The 21,850-nt window shown below is 45.1% G+C and overlaps 1 protein-coding gene across 7 annotated transcripts in view; it reads right to left on the reverse strand.

Moving 5' to 3' along the window:
- Window positions 1-21,512, reverse strand: part of SMARCA2 (SWI/SNF related, matrix associated, actin dependent regulator of chromatin, subfamily a, member 2) — a 204,379-nt gene extending 182,867 nt beyond the window's left edge. The window contains exons 1-3 of one of the 7 annotated variants that reach the window (XM_055124192.1): window positions 21,360-21,512; window positions 5,649-5,914; window positions 1,969-2,098 (exon numbers count right to left, since the gene is read on the reverse strand). In XM_055124192.1, the coding sequence (XP_054980167.1) occupies window positions 1,969-2,098; window positions 5,649-5,873 (355 nt within the window). In that variant the 5' untranslated portion in view covers window positions 5,874-5,914; window positions 21,360-21,512. Of the gene's footprint in view, window positions 1-1,968; window positions 2,099-5,648; window positions 5,915-18,854; window positions 19,028-19,159; window positions 19,357-20,322; window positions 20,552-20,615; window positions 20,796-21,359 lie in introns of those variants that run through there. The other 6 variants (XM_055124193.1, XM_055124194.1, XM_055124197.1 and 3 more) reach the window with 6 other exon arrangements.
- Between the last annotated feature and the right edge of the window lie 338 nt (window positions 21,513-21,850).

The following is a 21,850-nucleotide window of genomic DNA, read 5'->3' on the forward strand; positions in this document are numbered from 1 at the left end:
GTTTATTAACATAATTATAATTTACTAAAATCATATAACAAAATGCGATTTTTAAATTGACTAAGTTCATTTCTCTAATTAACCAAACAAAATTAACTAAGCAGTTATTCAGTTAGGCACTAGACATTGTGCCAAGTGCCAGAGATTCCAAGAAACATCATCATTCTCAAGTTAAAGAAAGGAAATGAGAGAAATTTTAAGAGAAATAAAAGCACAAATGTTTCCAGTTATAATGTGTGCATTTAAAACTGTTTTTTTAATGAGGCCCTGTGACTAGCAAACACCTGGCTTTCAAAATCTCTAACTATAAGGCATTGACACCCCCCAGATATTAAAGATGAGATCTACATTAGCTCGAAAACACACCTGGCTCCTTAGGATTTAAATGATAAACCTGGAAATGCTGTCTTAATCCATTCTTAACAATGACTATACCAAATTATTTTTCTCTCTTTTTTTTCTTTTTGGGTCATATCCGGTGATACACAGGGGTTACTCCTGGCTCTGCACTCAGGAATTACCCCTGGTGGTGCTCAGGGGACCATATGGATGCTGGCAATCAAACCTGGGTTGGCCGCATGCAAGGCAAATACCCTACCTGCTGTGCTATGCTCCAGCCCCTATTTTTCTCTTTAATGCAAAAAGTCCAGATGATTCAGCCTGCTAGCCTAACATGTTCAAGATTATATGAGTTATCTTTACCACCTAGACCTGCCTGACACCAAAATTCAGATCACAGCCTGGGATACTCCAAAGCCTCCTCAAGGAATCTGAAGATGGCTCACAGGGGAACAGGTACATTGCTGCATGAGCAAGGCCTGGGTTTATACCCAGTATCACATGCCTATTCAGAAGCATGACTCAGAAGTCTGATGGCTTCACCTCACTAGCCTAAACAGTACAGCATCACTTAACCCAAGTACCTAATTGTCAGGCTAAGTATCACCAGGAATGGCCTCTAGGTTCCCAAGCACTGCTAAGAAGACCCTCCCTCTACCAGGCCCCTCTAGACCCTCTTCAAATAGTGATGGGAACTCCACTCCCTTGCCTCCATAACTTGGTATTCATATTTAAAAACAGACTCTTAACAAGACTGTGAATACATTTCTCTAAATCTTCACAGTTAAAAAAAATCTCCTATCTGAAAAGAAAAATAACTCATACAAAAACCAAACCAAACCCAAATCAAACCAACTTTTCATCCATGTTAAACTACAAAGGAGTGAATAAGCCACTACATAAACCTCAAGCTCTAAATAAAAATATACCTACACATTAGTGTTAATGAGGACTAGCTAACCATGTCCCTCTCAGACTGAAATGATCATAGCATTATCCTGGAAAAAACACATTTTTAATATTATATTCAAAAGGCTTTAATATATTTGTAACATTCCTTCAATAGTGAGGGGGAAAACCAGGAGGAGAAAGGTACCATACACTGATTGGGCCATTATCATGGGTCAAATTGTATACTCTACTCAAAAATACTCTAAACTCTAGTACTTCTGAATATGCCCCTTATTTGGAAACATTGCACTTAAACAGATAAGATAAGGGGAAGACATTCTTGATCAGTGTAAGCTTTAATCAAATGACCATGTCTTTGCAAGAAGAGGGAAATCTGGAGACAGAGACAGTCACTGAAACATGTCATGTGAAAACTAAGACAGAGATCGGCATGATACGATTACAATGCAAGAAATGGCCAGGATTGCAGGCAACTATCAAAAGCTAGAAAGATGCATGGAAGGATTCCTCCCTGAAGGCTTCCAAGAGAGCATGACCTGCCAACCTTGACTTCATACTTCCAGCCTCCAGTACTGGATAGAACACGCAATAATAAAGAGACCTACTGGATTCAATCTTCTGTAGCCAGATTCTTTGAAAGTCATAAATAGAATAACTAATAGGAAAGAGGAAGGACCATGGCGTGGAGCCAAAATTGGGTCTGCAGCAGACACAAACCTTGACTATGTTGATCCATGGGGCTTTGGGGTGGGCCCATTCCTGGGTGTGGTGGTCGCATGCCGGTGCCCTTCATGGATCCACAATGGATCTCTTCAACGATGCCCTTGTCATGTATACCATCAATAGGCTGAAACAATTAAAACACATCAGTTAGACACCACTTTATTGTATACTTCTCTTTGACATTTTAGAACCCCTCCCTGTAAAGTCTTCCAAAATGTGGTACAATCATCTAAGACCCAGATGACAGTCATGTATCTTATAGCTCTACCACATACATTATTATATATTACACCTAGAGGTGGGGGCCAAACAATGAAAAGAATTTACCAATAAGACCAAGAAAACTACCTGCATGTCAGAACTTTAGGCTTTTAATAGTTAATTTTGCTGTTGTTCTTTGCAAAGGCAAAACTTCCAGATTAACAGAGAAGTCTGGTGGACAAAGTAAACAAATGTAAGCTATTTTTCTAGATGCTTTTAGAAAATCTAGAAATCTGTTATCTGCTGAGGTGAGTTTGAAATCTGAAGGAAGACCACTTGAAATGTATTGAAATAAATGTATTGAAATAAATGTATTGAGATCTATTTTGGGGTAATTAATATTTTATCAGATGTTAAGAAACCTGAAAACTTAAAAATAATGGAACTAAGAAAATTCCATGACAGCTGGGAAGACAGGAGCCAACAAGGTAAAGCAGTGGCCACAGGTGAATGAGTGCTGGAAGGAAAAGGGGCTAAAAAGGATAAAGGTATCCTACACACAAAAAAAGCTGAAAAAGTTTAAATACATAGTTTTTTAAAAAATTAAAGAGTGCAAAAATTGGAAACTTGACAGAGGTCTTTGCACGGAAGAAACACACAATAAATATCTATTGAACGGATGTTAATCCAACCCAGAATCAGGCAATGAAGCATGTGTTTGAAAAAACGAAAAGTCTATTCCTCCCCAAACTGGAATAGCAATTTTCAAAACAGCCTGAAAGGAATATTTCCAGGACTTTATAGAAACCAAATGACTTCAAGCAAGAAAGTATGAGTGTTTGCAGTTTTGTAGAAAGGAAAGTTAATTTCTGCAGAGTCAAAAGCATGCACTTGAAAGAGGAAAAATTTACCATAAAGAGGATGTTCAGAAGAAAAATGGGAAGAATTTGGTATAAAGAGTGTCTCAGAGCCTGTTAAATAATAATAATAGGGAGGAAATCAAAGTCACACAGCAGATGTATTTAGGCCATTTGTTTATTTATTTCCAGTAATGTTGAAAATCAAAAAGTCTGAAGTAAATGGAGAAGGAAAAAGAGAAGAGAAAAAAGCTGTCTATAAAATGAATCTAAAAAAGTGAGGGCATCTGGTCAGCAGGTGTGAACTCCTGGTCCTTCACATCCTCATACAGGGAACTAACTAAGTGGCAGGGGTAACCACTAAGCAAGATGGCAGAAAAGAGCCAATCTCTCAAAGTGAGCAAAGCAAAACAAAACTGCACGGATGGGGCAGGAGCAATGGAAAAAGGTGACAGAGGCTCTAGATGACAAAACAGGAGGAAGGAGCGATTATCATAAAACCAATTCAAAAACACACCACTGACCCCACACTCACACAATTCAATGTGTGAACACTTAAATAATAATAAAGGTGAGCTAAGTATTTCCTTCCCCTTTTGTCTTTCATTTTGGAGGTGACATATGATCATACCATTCGGAAATGATTTAACCCTCAAGGACTAAGCTTTCTCTAAGTGGCAGGTCAAATCTGCACCACAGCTCCAAGACAAACTTAATAAGAACACAGGGCAGTATAATCATTTCAATATGTCTGCATGTTCAATATGTCTTCTAAAAAGTATGATACAGAAAATAAGCAGCTCTATTTCTTATAGATACCTGTCAAGTTGGAAGAAACATGTGTTTTTAAAAATAAAAAAGAAAGGAAATAACTTGGGGGATATGATAGATAGGATTATCTATAACAGATTGTTGAACAAAGGAAAATATTTCAGAGTGATTAACAGTGACAATATGACAGTATTTTTCTTTTCCTACTACATTAATGACACCTGCACACACAGACCAGTACCTACTAGGTTTTTACTGAACTTCAAGGAAAGTGAATTGTGGGGCCGGGTAGATGATTCAAAGTGCTTGAACCCTTGCTTTGCATGCAGGAGCCCCAAATCAGCATCAACTGATGATTCCCCAAGCACCATGCCATGAATAGCTCTTGAGTACCCATGGATGTGTCTCCTACCAATCCCCAAAGGCAAACTGTGACAAACACACGATCAGTTGTGGTGAAAGAACTCACCACTTCCTTTATCAATCTCAGTCAGGTTGTATTTTTCAAAATAAGCATCTGTCACTTTCCTGATTTGAAATCATCAAGTCACACTTACAAAAACTGGATCGCTCCTCTGGGCTCCAATGTTTTCCCTTAAAACTGCACAATTAGAGGAAAGTGCTACTCTCTCCTGCTGCAGTATGTTTAGTGTTTGAAACCTGTATTCTTCAGAGCTTACCCATTAAGGGGCATTCCACTACCTATCTCCCTGTGATGTGGTCCACAGGGATATCCACTTTCTAGTTGTCTCATCAGGCAAACCTTTGGGTAATGTATATAAGGGATTTGGCTAACTGCTAACTTTTAAGACATACTGTATTTTACTTTCAGAAAAGGCTATTCTCTCTTCCTTTCCTCTCCTGCAAAAGTGGAATGCCCACATCAAACTGAGATGATCATTCCAGAGAAACAATACACGTCTCATAAATCAAGGATTATTATAACCTTATTACAGAAACTAGCTACAACCAAGAAACAACTAAACCTAGGCTCTGCTAAATCTGATCTCTCTTCTAAAGCCAGAATAAAGCCACTTCACAGAGAGATAGCAAAAAAGTACTTTTGTGGGATTCCCTAGGAAGTATTTTGTTTCAATAAATGTTGTATTTTTGTTTTTTAATCGTATACTAAAGTACTTTTCCTGTAGCTCTTTAGGATCTAATTTTAAAAGTAACACTTTGGAGGAAAAATAATTTTCAGTATTTTCATATGTGAATAATATAAGTCACTTAATATATATAATCTGGCAGGTGCTGGAGTCGACTTATTTATATACTTATTCACCAACTATATTATTCATCATTATACATCAACATACCTGCAACACACATTTCATAGAATTTGTCTGAACTACCCATTCTAGCTCCTATTTTTAAAAGTCAAGATAGGATATTACTAGCTCATATAACATCTATAAAAGTAACAAAGCCTCAGAATATATGGGGTGTTTTTGGTGTTGGTAGGGGACAGAGGGGTCCCAAGTAATGCTCAGGTGGGTCCAAAGGCCACTCCCTACAATCTTGAGCCAACCTGATGGCACTTCAAAGCAAAGGCCCACAGAACTACAGAGGTGCTGGGGATAAGGGTGTGGCCTCCAGGGCTAAGCATGGCAATGTTCAAAAGACTATGTGGTGATAGGCATAAAATCAGGGTCAGGAACATGCAAGGCAGGTGCCTTAAGCCCTGTACTACTTCCACGGCCAAAATTCTTTGTTTCTAATAATATACAAGGCAAGATAAGGCCCATGCTTGATTATCTTGCTAATAATAGCTGAATAAAGGAGATGGAGGAGGTGTACTTGAGCATGAGTTACCTATGAGTAAATGGGAGAATGAACTCTTACCTTATGCATTTGATGCATGCCTTCCTGTGGGAAGTCCACGGACCCCACTGTTGGCATAGTGTGTGAGACACTTGGAGGTCCAGGACTTGGCCCCATCATACTGTGGACAGAACCTGGAGATGGTCCTGGCCCCGGACTAGGTCCTAGAATTGGTCCAGGAGAGGGTCCCGGCCCTGGCGAAGGCCCTGGGTGGGGCATTGCGCCAGGGTCTGTGGGCGTGGACATCTACAACTCCTGTCTCCGCCAGTCAGTAGAATGATAATAAGCTGCAAAAAAAGGGAAAAGAAAGGAGTGTTTTAAACCTGGTGGTAAGATCAGAACAAAACAGCTGCTCATGTCTGATGGTCCCATTTCTGTAGCGAACATCAAACACAACTGCCCTGTCTAGTCCAGATGTTTGAGTCAGTATGAAATATATCCATCTCTCCTTGTCTTTATGAAGACCACTTGTTTAAAAGGGAAAAATGCTCTAAATGACTCCCCAGAAAGATATAAATCATCTAAGATTAAAAAAAATAAGATTCACTGGCAAAACTTAAATCTAATGCATAAGCAGATTTTAAACAAGTTTGGAATTTATTACTGAAGTCAACAGATGCTCTCCATTACCTATGCGGGCACCTTATTAAAAAGGAATCCGTCATTAAAATAAATCCACAACCCACCCCAATGATCCAACCAAGAACCGTTTAAAAATTTTTTTAATTGATTTTTTTAAATTTGGGGCCACACCTAGCTGTGCTTAGTACTTACTCCTGGCTCTGCACTCAGGGATTGTACCTGGTGGGGCTCCGGTGACCATATGGGGTGCTGGGGATCAAACCTGGGTTAGTCGCGTGTAAGGCAAGAGTCCTTACCTGTTGCATTATCTTTCCCATATTTTAATAAGAATATGTGCAAACATAATTTCACAGAAAGTTTCAGGTCATTTTAATAAAGGGAGGTGGGGGTGGGGGATATAATTTCACAAAGAGAAGAGAATATAAACAAAGTCCTAATCATGAGAAAAGCAGAGGTTACAGGAGAGAGACAAATAAGGTTCAAATACCTACAGAAACCATTGCCAGTTTTGTTACTTCGAGCTTTTTCTGAGATCAAAATGCACGGCACACAAAAGGCACATGAAAAAATGCTCTTCATTACTAATCATCAGGGAGATGCAGATCAAAACAACTATGAGATACCACCATACAGCACAGAGACTGGCGCACATCCAAAAGAACAAAAGCAACCAGTGTTGGCGTGGATGTGGGGAGAAAGGGACCCTCCTACACTGCTGGTGGGAACGCCGACTGGTTCAGCCCTTTTGGAAAACAATATGGACACTTCTCAAAAAATTAGAAATTGAGCTCCCATTTAACCCAGCAATACCACTTCTGGGAATATATCCCGGAGAGGCAAAAAGGTATAGTCGAAATGACATCTGCACTTGTATGTTCATCGCAGCACTGTTTACAATAACCAGAATCTGGAAAAAACCTGAGTGCCCGAGAACAGATGACTGGTTAAAGAAACTTTGGCACATCTACACAATGGAACACTATGCAGCTGTTAGAAAAGATGAAGTCATGAACTTTGCATATAAGTGGATCAACATGGAAAGCATCATGCTAAGTAAAATGAGCCAGAGAGAGAGAGACAGACATAGAAAGATTGCACTCATCTGTGGAATATAAAACAACAGAATTGGAGACTAACACCCAAGAATAGTAGAAATAAGTACCAGGAGATTTGCTTCACAGCTTTGAAGCTGGCCTCATATGCTGGGGGAAAAGGTAGCTCGGATAGAGAAGGGAACACCAAGTAAAGTGTGGTTAGAGGACCCACTCAGGATGGGGGATGCGCACCTAAAGTAGACTATAGATTGAACAACAATGGCCACTCAATGCCTCTATTGTAAACCACAATACCCAAAAGGAGAGAGAGAACAAAAGGGACCGCCATGCCACAGAGGCAGGGTGGGGTTGTGGGATGGAGTGGGAGTGTGGGAGGGATACTGAGATCATCAGTGGTGGAGAATGGGCACTGGTGAAGGGATGGGTACTTGAGCATTGCATGACTGAAATACAAGCACAAAAATATGTAAATCTATAACTGTGCCCTCACGGTGATTCACTAATAAAAAATAATAAATTAAAAAAAAAGCATGGCACAGATTATAAAAAGGGAAAAAAGTCACAGCTTTATGTCTGGGTGTGCACAGGTGTGTGCCAGACAGCCAGACAACAAACAGCCAGACCCATTTCTTATTGAGAACTACCCCCCCACCCCACCCCATTATTTCTGGGGTGTCACTAATATCCTAAGATGTACTCTTGCTACCAACAAAAAGAAGACCACCTGGATAGAAGAGGCCCGGAGATTCATCCTAGTCTTCTTTCTAGCTCAAGATCTCCCAGAGAAGTCATCCATGACCGCTGGCTGAGGGCCCACCACAGACAAGGTGTGGAAATTCCAGTTCCCCGACTTTAGCAGACCCATGTTCCACCATCCATGCTCCACAAAGTCTTGGCATCCCCCCTGGGGCTCTGCCTCTGGGATAAGTACAACTCTACCTTGGATATGAGCCAATGCAGTAAATAAACTGTTTTCCCCTATCTGATAGTTCACGTTCCCAGCCAAGACCACAGACTAGCACTAGGGACAGTAATTGTTATAGTTTAGGTTACCTGGGGGCACACACCTGTACTCACAAAAACTTTTTTTTTCCTTTTTTTTTTTTTTTTTGCTGTCAAATCTCACAAAATATAAAATGAGACCTACTGTTTTAGTGCTGGGAATAAAATGAGGCCATAGGAGTCAAAGATCATAGCAGCAGAGCTTATTCATAGTGAAATTACAAGCTAAAGGGGGAAAAAGAGAAAACTCCCATTCATTCCTGTGTGGGCTACTAATACACCGCCCCCACTACCTAAATCTCTAGCATATCAGGGTCCCTCAGAGTAGAATCTCCTTTTTCTGCACACCACAATCCCAGTCCCTCTAACTAGCATGCAGTGAGTGTGCAAAATAGATCTGAAAAAAAAAAACCCAAGGCAAAACAGAACACCCCAACACCACTACCAAAAAAAATGGCAAGGGCCATTTTCCACAGATTCAATTATTTTGTAAATAAAAATTAGACTGAACAGTGTTTGTTTGAGGTGTAATGACCTAAGAAATCTCCACGGAGTATCCAAGAATTCAGGCTATTCTGATCAATGATTGAGAGCTACAACAGCAAGCAGTGCATGGCTACTTTGGAATGATTATAAGGCAAGCATTCTCTCCAACTGTTTTTGCTGGTGCAAGAGAGGCAACCCAGTTCGAGTGGTTTCTAAAACATCAGGGAAGCTTTGGGAGGGAATTGTAGTCTTGAATTCACTAGAGAACCAAATGTTATTATTTATTCTTTGTGATTAACAAAGCAGGCGGAAATAAGTTTTGTGTCTGTGCATGTGCTCCACCCCCTCAGATGCACACACTCATGTTCAGTCAGCATTTTAAATTTAGGAAGCTGACGTCAATTCAGGGGTACTACAAGTTATAATGTTCTTTCATGTATATCAGCAAACTAATACACCCCTTTATTTTTTAGTGAATAAAAGGAAATTGCTTACTTCCTGCTAGGGTTTACCTTGAAATCAACTTCAATAGCCATTATGGCAATATACCACAAGTTTGAACAATGAAGACCAAATATTTAGCATGGTAGCCCTTCTCTTCATTTTTGTATATATTTTGCTATATCTTAAGCAGTAATGCTGCTATTACCTAAAAAAAAAAAAGCCCATTCACTTGGGAATCTCATAGAATGCTACAATTACTTGTAGACAGTTTGTGAAAATTCTTCCAATTTTTTTCCTTTTTTTTGCTGAAGTAAATCATTAAAACTTCTTAAGGGAACTTAGAAGGGAACTAGAAAATTATGAGCCTATAAATGGAAAGTAAGTATAGGAAGATGTCATGTGGGAAACTTTTTAATAAGAAGAAAACCTTCCAATGGGTGAAATTAATGAAAGCATCTGTGATAAATAGCACAGATTAACAAATGAGAAACTAGCTCGGAAATATTGAGCTTAACAATTTAGCTTGCCATGCAGCTAATGAATTAGCTATTATGTGACTTGAATGTAAGACTCAGATTCACTAGCTTCTGACTGGGACACCAGAGACCTGGGTTCTCATCTTTACATCTCGGGACCACCACTAACTTTAGGACCCCGGGCAGTGTTTTCCCAGGATTGTCTCCTGACTTCCCTAGGGCTTGGAATAGAAGTATCACAAGGTTCCTTCTATCATTGACTTATAGCATCTCAGAGACTTCCTCCAACCCCATGTGGGGTGGTATTCATCTGAGAATCTTCATGGTGGGACAAGGGCTGTCCCTGCTTCCTCTAATCCCAGTGCAGCAGAGAGGAAGACCTCTTCAGGAGGAACCCAGAACCCCAGTTTCTTAATACTTCCTCCTGATTTCTGATGACAACTCTACAGCACCTCTCAAAACCAGCATTAAACTTTCCTAGTGTCAAGCAACTTGGGGACATACAAGTTACAAAGAGGTGGTGTCTCAAGCAATGGCATGTCTTATTACTAAGTTACTTGGCTGTCCCGCATTATCAGCTCAGCATCTCCCTGATCAACTCTACCTACATATCTCTAGGAATCCGAACATCCTTTCTTCTTCAAAGCACAGACGAGATGATGCAGATGGGATGGTGATGGTAGTTAGAGAGAGATGAGGGAGAGGGAAGAGTTCAGATCACCTAAGAGAGTTGAAGGAGGAGGTCACAAGCTCACATTCAAAACCTATGTTTCTGCTGTGTTGCAGGGGACAGAGAAAGGGAGTTTTGCATTGTCACAGGAAAGAACAACCTGTTCCTTCTCTATAATGGGTCTGGGAAGGGCGCAGAGGAGGCACAGCAACACCCTGGAGATAATGATACCACTGATTCCATCCTCCTCCTCTCTCCCCCAGCCCCGCGTTCCCTGAGGGCAGCACATTCAGTTCTCAGCCAAGAACTTTTCAACAGAACACCCTGTTTGTCCCCTCCTTTCCCTTAACAACTTTATATTGTTTTCTGCCTTCACAGCTGAAAGTACGTGTTCCAGCAGCATCTACAAAGACCAACCACCACAGGCACCTCACCTCTGTGCAAACCTCCGCCCATCCTACTCCCCTTAGCTCAAAGCCTCAGCACATCCGTCTGCGTGTTTAAATTTCAGCTCCATGGAATTTTAAGCCTCGCCAGTCCAACCGTGACAACTGGGACAAAACATAGACCTTACTGACATTCTGTAATCAGCTGAAGACCTCTGTCCCCACCCCACTTACTTACTGTAAATATTTAAACACACCAACCTGTGCCTTTAAGGTAATTGTAGGGCCCTGGATTGAGGAGACATTTTTATCACATCCCCACTTAAAGATGAGGGCAGGAAAACAGGAAGAGACCACCTAGATTGTCCTAAATCCCCATGAAAGTCCAGGCTGGCATTTACTCTGAGCCCAACCCGGAGCAGCGCCACCCAGCAGAGATCACAAGAAAGCTGGGCTCAGAACTCCAAGGAGTAGAGAGTGGAGGATGAGAAGAGATGGACAAAATACTTTGCAACAATTAGACTTTGGCTGTGATAATAAACACATTAGCTTAGGAGAACACAGAGAGCATGAAGTCAAGCACTAAAAAGAAAGGTGAGACTTGTTTCATCCAAGTGCAGTTGGTTTGGCTTCTTTATTCCCAAATGAAAAGGAATAGCCTCTGGGCCCAAGGTAAGAAAAGGAGCAAACTCTGCAAAGCTAGTGGGTGTGGGGGGGAGGGGAGTGGGACTTAGTCATAAATAAAAGCAGGAGGGACAGGATAGAAACTATCTGTAGGCATTCAGGAAGGGCGGCAGGTGGGAGACACGGCTCTCTGGACCAGGTTCTCACTGTTATGGAAAGTCACTAGCAATGTCACTGTCATCCCGTTGCTCATCGATTTGCTCAAGTGGGCACCAGTAACATCTCCATTGTGAGACTTGTTACTGTTTTTGGCATATCGAATATGCCACGGGGAGCTTGCCAGGCTATGCCGTGTGGGGCTAGGGCTGGAGTTATGGAAATTAATGGGGATAAAAGTCAAAGGTGGAATATTATACGGAAATATCGAGTGCAGGCCACATCCCTAAGAAGAAGCCAATCTTTGGAAAGTTTTCTGACTGCTCCAGGAGAGCTGGAAGATCCAGGAGATGCAGAGAACACTTTGTTAAGATGTCTGATGCAGGAGTCTATCCTGACCTGAAGGACTTACTTCCCAGAAGCTTTTCTCTAGAAACTGGTGGAACTTCCCCCACCAGAAGTAGCCATAGCTCTCTGTTCTTTCTGGGGGAGTGGAGAGTGAGCAAGAAGATCAGTCAAGATAGAGGAAATAGAAATAACTCCCCTATCTGGTGCTTCGTATTCCGAGATTAAAAAACAAACAAACAAAACTTCAAACAGTGCAACAGTAGGGCTGGCACCACTGACTGAAAAATACTAACAACATCTCTTCACTGGACATGAGGGGTAACAACAGACACACATTACTGGGATCAGACTCTTGAAATGCTTGGAAAATATATTTTCTCAGGCTTATTCTTGTCAATTTACTGTTTGAAGTCAGGCTTTTCTGTTTGTTTCATTGGGGCGGGGGTGGGGATGCTGAAGTGTGCTCAGTTGATCCAGGGGACCAACCTGGCTGTTGATTCTGCCAGGGCCTAAGGATGTGATGCTGCTGGGATCTTTCAGCGCTGGGACTGAAGACCTAGAACCTCCAAGGCTGCATACATCTGATGATGTCCGAGGGACCACGAGGTGCTGGGACTGGCACCTGGGTCGGGCATAAGTCAGGTCTACACCTTACCTGCTGTCCTTTCTTCAGGTGCCCTAATATGTTTTTTTTTTCTTTTTGGGTCACACCAGCGATGCACAGGGTTTACTCCTGGCTCTGTACTCAGGAATTACTCCTGGTGGTGCTGGGGGACCACATGGGATGCTGGGATTTGAACCCGGGTCGGCCACGTGCAAGGCAAACGCCTTACCCGCTGTGCTATCACTCCAGCCCCCACAAATATGTTTTTGAAAGTGGCTGGGCTCTATGTGTTTGTGTGGTGGGCTGCCACCCTTGCTTTCAGTAAACAACTCTGGAACTTATTATGGCCAGGGTCAAGGCTGGTAAGGACCCTGAGGCTGCTCCATGCACAGCAGGAGATAACAAATTTGGTTATTGTCTCACCAGCCCAGGCATCGCCTCCACAGAATATAGTTCTAAACACTACAGCCAGCAAGATACCATGAGCTGCCTGCTTTAAAGTGTGGGCCTGTGATGCAACTCCATGACCTCCATGATGAAGGCAATGTTTCTATAAGGGGAAAAATTCCTTTAAAAAGGTGCTTACAAGAAATCAAAGCGTATGAGAAGTTGCTGTCTCAGGCAGCCCTCCAGCAGGTCATCTCATGTGAGGTAGTTATAAAGGTAAAAAGCAGAGAAGTCTCACTTCTGAAACTCACGGGAACCCAAATGCCTAGGCAACTGGTCAAAACCAACCCCCCCCCAAAAAAAATCAATAAAAGTCACTTTCAGACCAAGACACCCCGAAAATACTATCCTGTATCTACTTACAGGCACACTCACCTGCCCGGGGTTGTATGGGTCACCTTTGAAAACCTCATCTGGGATACTAATAAAAATCAGTGAGATTTTCTTGGTCCCCTCCTTCTTGGCCTGAGAAGATAATCTGATTTCTACAAGGCAAACGTGCGCGAATCTGAGACACAGTTTAGAAACTTTTCCGACTGCTGTGGCACACCGGGATGGAGCAGGTGAACCTGATCACTGGCTGTTGAATGAATCCTGGTTATGTGTTGGAAGAGCTTTGGCATTTCCCCCACCTGCCCTGACTTTCATAGTAGCAAAGTTCAAGAATGAACCCTCTGGGTTCACTGCAATTAACCTAGATAATGCCATTTATGATGTTTAATAAGCCACTTTTTGAAATCACTATAGTTCATCTGACCTTTATGAGTTTCAAGTTTCTAATCTACAAAAATAAACATAATAGTAGCCAGCTACAGTCTCAGATAAAATACTGATAGAAAAACACCTTGTAAGAGCTGGAGAGATAGGACAGGGGTTCAAGCACTTGGCCTCGAAGTGGCTGATCCTGAGCACCAGACAGCACACAGAGGCCCCTGAGTTCTGCCAGAAGCAACCCCTGAGCACCACCAGGTATGACCCTCAAGCAAAGAATACCTTGCAAGCTATTCTCTGAAAAGGTACCTTATCTCGAGAGTTTTTTTTATAGCTTCAATTCCCATTACAGACTTGAATTTATAATCCACCAAATAAATCCAAAATACTTCTTGTTCCCCAATACTCCCTCGCTCAAGATTTCAGAAAAAGAAGTTAAAAAATAAATCACCAAACTTGCTTCAGGTGCACAGCTGACATTCACACTTTCACTGGTAAGTTTTCCTACATTTTCCTTTGTTTTGGGATTTGGGGCCATCCCTGGCAGTGCTCAGGGCTTACTCCTGGTAGGGCTCGGAGTATGTATCACATGGGATGCGAAGGATTGAAGCCGGGTAGTCAGCATGCAAGGCAAGCACCCTGCCCGCTATATTATTGCTCCAGTCTCAACATTTTCCAACTTTTACTTCTGAAAACGCTTTTCATTAAACTTCTTGCCTCAGGGCGACCAAAACATCTAGGGAGTGTTGCAGAATGTTACCACATTCTTTAAAATGCATAAACTTCGGGACTGAAGAGATAGTATAGTGGGTAGGACATTTGCCTTGAACCCAGACTCGATCCCCAGCATCCCATCTGGTACCCCAAGAAACCCCAGGAGTAATTCCTGAATTAGGGTACAGCCAGGAGTAACCCATGAGCATTGCTGGGTGTGGTAAAAAAAAAAACCCAGAAACCCTAAATGTAAACTTTTGGGGTCAGAATATTAGTAGTACTGAGAGGGTGCTTGCCTTGTACACAATGGCCAGGGTTGATCCCCAGCACTCCATATGGTCCTCCAAGCTGTACCAGGAGTGATTCCTGAGTGCAGAAGTAAACCCTGAGCACAGGTGGATGTGCCCCCCACGTACCAAAAACCCCAAATAAATAAAATATGTAAGCTATGAACTGCAAATTTGTATTTAGTAGATGTATGAAAGATAGCACAACAGCACAGTTGTCTAAAAGTCACAGATATTTATAAAACTATCACTTGCCTGGTTTCGCAAAGCACAAAAGGCAAGATGGACATTTACCTTCAAGGTTCAATGACTTACTTCCCAGTGGGCTGGCAGAATATACAGCAAGTAAGTAAAGAAATATACAGTCAGCCTAAACCTAAACAAGAAAAACATACTCTAAATACAAACAAAAAAGAATTCCTCCCTGGACTTCAGTTAACCTATAAACCAAGACCTCATCTTTGTTGGTCTGAGATTTTCTTCTATATGTAAGTAATTTTTACTTCCAAATATTGAATTCAGGTTTTTAAAGAACAGTGTGTGTGGGTGAGGGGATGGGGTAAATTAGAACTATATTTAATTTAAAATTCTTCAAATTTTATTACAGTTTTTTTTTTTTAGATTCCAGTCATTAATATATGGTCACCAGCAGTCCCTACTTAGGTGAATTGTTAAGAAGTTTCTAAAACATTGGTTCTTGCTTAAATGTGGGTATTTAAGAATGAAGGTAAATACAAATTTGATACTTCACACACCTAAAATTACAATACTATATTAAGGTTTGGGTCTTTATTTCAGGTTTGGGACCACACCTGGTAGTGCTTGGGGGCAGGAGGGCTATTCCTGGCTCTACAATCAGGAGTGACGCCTGGTGGCACTCAGGGAACCATATGTGGTATCAGGGATCCAGAGTCAGCAGAATGAAGGCAAGCACCTTGACCCCTATTCTATCTCTCAGGCCCTACTGTGATTTTTAAAAAAATTTAAATCGTATAATTTAAAAGAGCTGAATGCCCAAAGGCCTATACCTAATAAATAACCAGTTCATGTAGAACCAGTTATGTAATAATAAATTCTGAAGTCCAGCCAGGTACTTCTATATGTGAAACATACATGTTTCAGTCAAAAAAATCTCATCTTCTATACTGAAAGCATCATTTCAATAGAATTTATCAGTTTATAAATAAGTTAATTGCACATAATTAAAATTAAATGCTATTTATATCTAACATTCAAAAGCCCATTATTTAGCTCCTGAATTTCATCAGCTCTATTATATGTTTGGTTTAAGCATAATTATCCAAAATTCTTGGACTATATCTTGAAAACCTACATACCTTAAAAGCTCTCTCTAATGCGTGCTGAAAACTTGTAAGCTCAGACTGGAAAGTCCCATTTAAATTGGTGGCAAATACATTAAAGAAAAAAGTATGTTCTCTTTTATGACATCAGTAAAACCAATGTTTTAGACTCCCATAGTCCCTGGTAAATAGAAAGTTACAACTTCTATGCAGAAAAATCAACATCCCAGGCCTTGCTGCAACTTAGCACCATCTGCATTTTCTATTCTCTTCTACTTAGGGAGTGAGTCAAGAAGAGGCTAGAGAGTACAGTTCCATAGTTCTAACCATCCCAATGATGGCAAGGATCTCAACCTCCTCTACTGCTCAAAAACAGTCTTCAGGACCCATTTAAAGACAAGCACCAATTTACCTAAAAGAAGTAGCAAGGGGGAAAAAAAATAGAAGTAGCCCCCCCAAAGGTAGCTTTCACATTTAGGAAATTTTCCTCACCCATTCTCCAGGAATGCTGGGGGAAACAAATAAAAGACTCATTCTTAGGGCTTTCTCAGCCCACTCTAGTTAAGCAATACAATGCCCCTGACTTCTCTTAAAATCATTTTGACCCAGAATGGTGACATTCAAGACTTTGGGTGGTTAAATCAGATCCTACCAATCCTCTCTCAGTGTGCCAGTATTAGGTAATACTCCTGAGGATTTTATTTGGAATCATTCAGTTGTGCTCATGGCAGTATGTCAAAATGTCAGAAATAGTGATTTATTATTTCTCTGGAGTACCCAGAAGCTGCTGATGTAGGAGTGTCTGACAAAGACCTTGTTTACAAAGGAAGACTCCCAAAGGAAAAATGAACAGGAAAACACTAGAGGACACCACCACTTTTATAATTTGCAATTTTTTCTGGTCTTACTCCAGCATAATAAGCCTTGAAAAAAAAAGTCCAAATGTTACAGTAATATAAAGAGCATTGCAATGATATGGTTTAAAAAATGGTACGTGCCATTATACTGGTCTCACCACATCTTATCTTAACTTAATCAAAGGGAAAAAGTTTAAAATCATTATTTCCTCAGTGCTACTTTCTAGTTACACCGTCAGAAATATTTTAAAGAGAATTCAAGGATTAACAATCTTACACAAGCACAGGCACTTAATTTTTTTTTTCTTTTGGTCAATTCCAAGCCTCAGGTGTTGGTCAAAGCACTTTTCAAGAAACTTGACAAGAAATGCTCAAAAACCACTTTAAAAACGAACAAAAGAAAAGATCTGAGGCTGCTTTGAACACACTCTTGTGGTGAATATTTTCTGTGAAACACCACAGAGCAGCCAGTCCGAAGGCTGGGATGCAACTGCTGTCACTCAAGAGAGAAAGGCAGCGGGGAAGGAAAAGCACCACCCTCCCTCCCTAACCCCCCCCCCCCCAACCTCCGCAGGGTCCTAAACGATTCTAATCCCCGAAATCCAAACTGATTTTCCAACGTCCTCTCCGTACAGGGGATCGCTCTTCAGTGTCCCATCTACATGTAGCTGAATCTCCGTCAGCAGGTTTGTTTTGTTCTACAGCAGACTTCAATAAATATCTTTTGAACTTAAAAGGTGTCTCCAAACCCCCTTTCTTTGCAGTATCAAACATTTGAGTTGCCAGGGAGCTTTTAAAAAAAAGTTCTGGGAGAATAAAAGGGCAATTAGATTCCTAAAAGAGAAAGTGTGTCTCGATTTGCATAACAATGCTCCAACTTGGATTCGAACCTGCCACACCTCTAAGCACTTCTGGAGGGTGCTGAAGTTGGCTGGAAACCTACCAAGTTTAGTGTTAGCAAACAAACCTGGGGTGATAGCCCCCCCCAAAATATTGAAATATTACCAAAGAATATACTTGAGTGTACCCTGGTCAGTCCGGACTTCCTCCTAAAATGGGAGAGCTCTTATTTTCACATCACTCTCAGTGTTTTCTGATTCCTGGAAGTTGGACAGGAATTTTCTTCTTGATAGCCAAGCTTAACAGTTTCTTTGCTCATACAAACATCGCACGGTCAGGTGTAAATTAATAAATCTTTTGAAACAGAAGTTGACATTTTAACTCTGTTGCAGGTCAGAGTTAAACACAGCCAGACATTAACTGTGGACAAACGTATATCCTTAATGTCGTTCTACATCCCATATACTTATTAATAAAACCTAATGACCAGGAGACAATGAAGAGTCCTCCCCAAAAAATACTGATGCGGCTCCTTCGCTTTTACAAATGGACCAACCTTCATCAGGTTGGGAGGTGATGACAGGGGAGTGGGGTGGAAGGAGGGACGGGAGGGAGGGGGGGTGCAATATGACAACCTTGCAAAACTCTCCCAAAAGTTATATAAACAAAGAAGGGGAGCAGCCCATTATGGGCTTTGCACCCATGTGCTTCTAAAATTACATAATACCCGGTGCAGGCATTAAAGAAGGAATGGATTCTGCACAACTCTCTCTCTCTCTCTCTCTCTCTCTCTCTCTCTCTCTCTCTCTCTCTCTCTCTCTCTCTCTCTCTCTCTCTGACTCTCTCTCTGACTCCCAAGCCCGTCTCTTTCTCTTTAAAAAAAAAAAAACAACCAAATGTTTGGCGAGACCGAGTGGCACTTAGACTATTTTCTATTATTGCTGGAGTAAATACTGCGAGAGTCGGAGGCACGTTTAGGCCCGAAGTTTGAGTGTGTAACAGCCCCCAGGGCGCAGCCACTTCACTCTCGGGACCCCCGAGGAGACAACGACCTGCCCGGCGCCCGCCGCCCGCGAGGCCTCCTTCCCTTCTCGGGGTGCCTCCCGCTGCAAAGTTTTCCAGGCGATCGATGCCGTGGAGGGAGCCCGTTCCCCCCCTGCCCGCCCGCCTGACTTTGCAGGAAAAGCGAGCCGGAGGGGGGCTGGCAGGGACGGCGCTGGCGGCGCAGACGCCTTACCTGGAGCTGGTGGTGGGGAGCGGGGCGGTGGCGAGGTCGGGGGGCGCCGAACAAAAAGCGGCGCGGGGCCGGGCGAGCCTGCGGCGGCGGCCCGCGCCGGGTCTCCCCGCCCGAGCCCTAGGCCGGCGCCCGAGCCCGCGGCTCGTCCCCCGCCGCCGCCGCCGCCGCCGCTTCCTCCGTCGCGCGCGTCATGTCACGGCCATCAAGCATGTCTGTGTGCGCTTCGCCGCCGTGACTTCCTGATTCTCGGCCGCCCGCGCCGCACCCGCACCCGCGCCCCGCAACGCACGCCGAGCCCCACTGACCTCGGCCGCCGAGCCGGGCCCGCTCCTCCCGCCGCGCGGCCGGCACCTCCGGCTCTCCCGACGCAACTGGCCCCGGCGCGCACCACACACACACGCACACACACACACACGCACACGCACACTGGCACTCGCACTCGCACTCACGCGCAGACACACTCGCGCCGGCCCGGAGGGCGCGGAGCCGCGAGCCGCGGGAGCCCGCCGCCTCCTCCCACCCCCCCCTAGCCTACTTAGCCGCCCTGCCAAACTTTTTTTTTCCAGCCTGATCCCGGTCCAACTTCCCTCCACCCTCCACCCCGCGGCAGCCCAGCCCGCCCCGGGCTCACCAGGATCAGCTGCAAACGGCTACCCGGATAAAATAATAATAATGATGATGAGGATGAGGATGATGCGAACCAGGCGGCCGAGGCCGGGGCGAGCGCGCACACACTGACAAGCAGCAGATTTCCCCGCGTGGACCGGAAACCGGCCCGAGTGCCCGGTCCAGGGTGCGGGGGTCCCCCGGGGCTTGACACTGCTGCTCCCTTGCCCCGCGCGGCGCGGCGGTGCCCAGGATGCGAGGCCTGGTGCGGGGGCACCCGGAGCACCAGGCTTTGGTGTGTGCGCTCCGCAAGCCGAGGGGCTCCGAAAGGCTGGCGCGCCGGGCCGGTTATTTGGGGAAGTGCATCGCGACACCTTTGCAGATGGCATGGCCATGTTTTGCAACGCAAACGGGAGGAGGGAAGACAGCCGGGTGGAAGGGGGGGTGGGGGGAGCCGAAGACCGGGTCGACCCGGTTGGGATGGGAATAAAGCAAACTCGAAAGCGGGGAGCGAGAAGGAAGGGGTGCGTGTCATCCTTGGAAGGCGGCTCTCGCTCGGTCTTCCCGCCTGCCTCCCTCCTCATCCCCTTATTCCCCCTCTCCCCACATCTCTGTCCCCCCGCCCCCCCACCCCCAGTCCTTCCCCTTCTCCAGCGAACGCCACCGCCGCTGCCCGGGTGCACTGGGGTCCTGTTTGTGACAGGCAGAGAGGATTATCCGGATCATGGCCTCCCCGGCCCGCAGCCACGGTGGCTCTCTCGGGCTCCAGAGCACCCCTGGCACCCGAGCGATCGCCAGCAACCCGTGCCCGCGATCCCTGTCGCTCGAGCTAGCGCAAGAGGCAAAGCAAAAGAAAACAAACCCAGGGGCCGGGAGGGCGGTGTAAACGAGAGCCCAGCCTTCACCTCCGACCTCCTTCTTCAGGGCGTCCCCTCTCCGGCCCTTGCTGTCCGCGCCGGACACCCCGAACTTCAACACCCGAGCCCGCGCGGTCGCCAGGTACCAGGGGCAGCGGGGACGTGCGCAGAGCTCCGGGCTCAGCCCCTCGGCCGCCCCTTTGCCTAAAGGCCTGCCTACCGGTCAGCGTCCCCGTGCCCATCCCCGCCCGAGGGAACGTGCAAAGTGGAGGTGACACCTCCCCGATCCGGCACGCACCCGCCCCGCGGCGGCGGCTGCCGCCTCCTCTGTGCGCCAGCTCCGGTTTCTGCCGCCGCGATCCGCTAGCGTCTCCGCAGTCGGAGCCCTTTAAACGAGTCCGGGGGAAACGGGTGGCAGCCGCGATCGCGGGCGCCCCGCCGCCGCCTGCCCGGGCTCCCTGCCCTCCTCTCCCGCTTCCCTTCCAACTCTTCCGGGGAGGACGGTTCGGGATGAACTGTCGCGTTTCCATCCTCCCCCCGGTCCTCCATCCTCCCCTCTCCGCCTGTCCCCCTCCCGCCTTTTAAGGAGGACGGGGGGTGCAACCTTGCCGAGTGTGTGTATTTGCAACCTTGAGTTGGCAGTGCGTTGCTGCCGATCCGGGGTCAAGGCTGTGGTTTGTTGGGATCCCCCCCCCCCTACCCCGCGCAATGCCTTCTCGAAGTAGTAATTATTAGTTATTATTAGAACAGCAAGGTTCGGTTGAAACTTTCCCGTTTCTTCCACCGCCTCCCGGGAGCTGTCGTTAGAGCATTCCACCTGAGGCCCGCGGGGAGGAGGCGGGCTTTTTGTTGTTGTTGTTGTTGTGGCGGTTGGCCCGCCTGTTTGTTTTGGTCTCCGTGCATGCACAATAAATAATAATTAGGATAATAGTGAATAATCCGCGGCGAAGGCGGCGGGATGCCGAAGGGGTTTGCGCGGCGGCTGCAGCCCCGAGGCCGGAGGGAGGGGAAAGAGGAGAAAGGAGTTGTAAGTTATATTTACCTTGCTCGCGAGGAGTGTGCTGGCTGAATCTCTTCCCTCTCTGAGTCACCCAGAGTACAGAAACAGAGGGAGAGAGGACTAGATTATGAATATGACTTCATTGATGACAGCCATCCCCTCCTCTTCCTAAATTCGGGCTCCGCCCCGCGTCCCACCCTCGCCGCCTCCACGGGCGCCGGAAGACGCGCCGCAGTTGGCCCCTCGCGCCGCTCCTCCCTGCCCGCCCCGGCGCGGGTTGGCGGGACGCGCCTGTCACTCGTGCGGCTCAGCGACTCCGGGAGCTCGGGGGGAGGAGGAGGGGGCGGTGTGCAAGAATGTGCACCGAGACGGCTCTACTGTATGCGTGGATCCGTGTGTGTCTGCAAGGCGCCGGCTCGCGGGGCTGTGTTGGTGCCTGGAGCAGGGAAACTGCGCAGGACTCAAAAAAAAAAAAAAAAAGCCCCAAGTCCTCCTGGAAGCGGGTGTCCGTTATGCCTTTCCCGAGCGTCCCT

The sequence above is a fragment of the Sorex araneus genome, chromosome 1 (genome assembly GCF_027595985.1).
Source record: "Sorex araneus isolate mSorAra2 chromosome 1, mSorAra2.pri, whole genome shotgun sequence".
In the NCBI taxonomy this organism is placed as follows: Eukaryota; Metazoa; Chordata; class Mammalia; order Eulipotyphla; family Soricidae; genus Sorex; species Sorex araneus.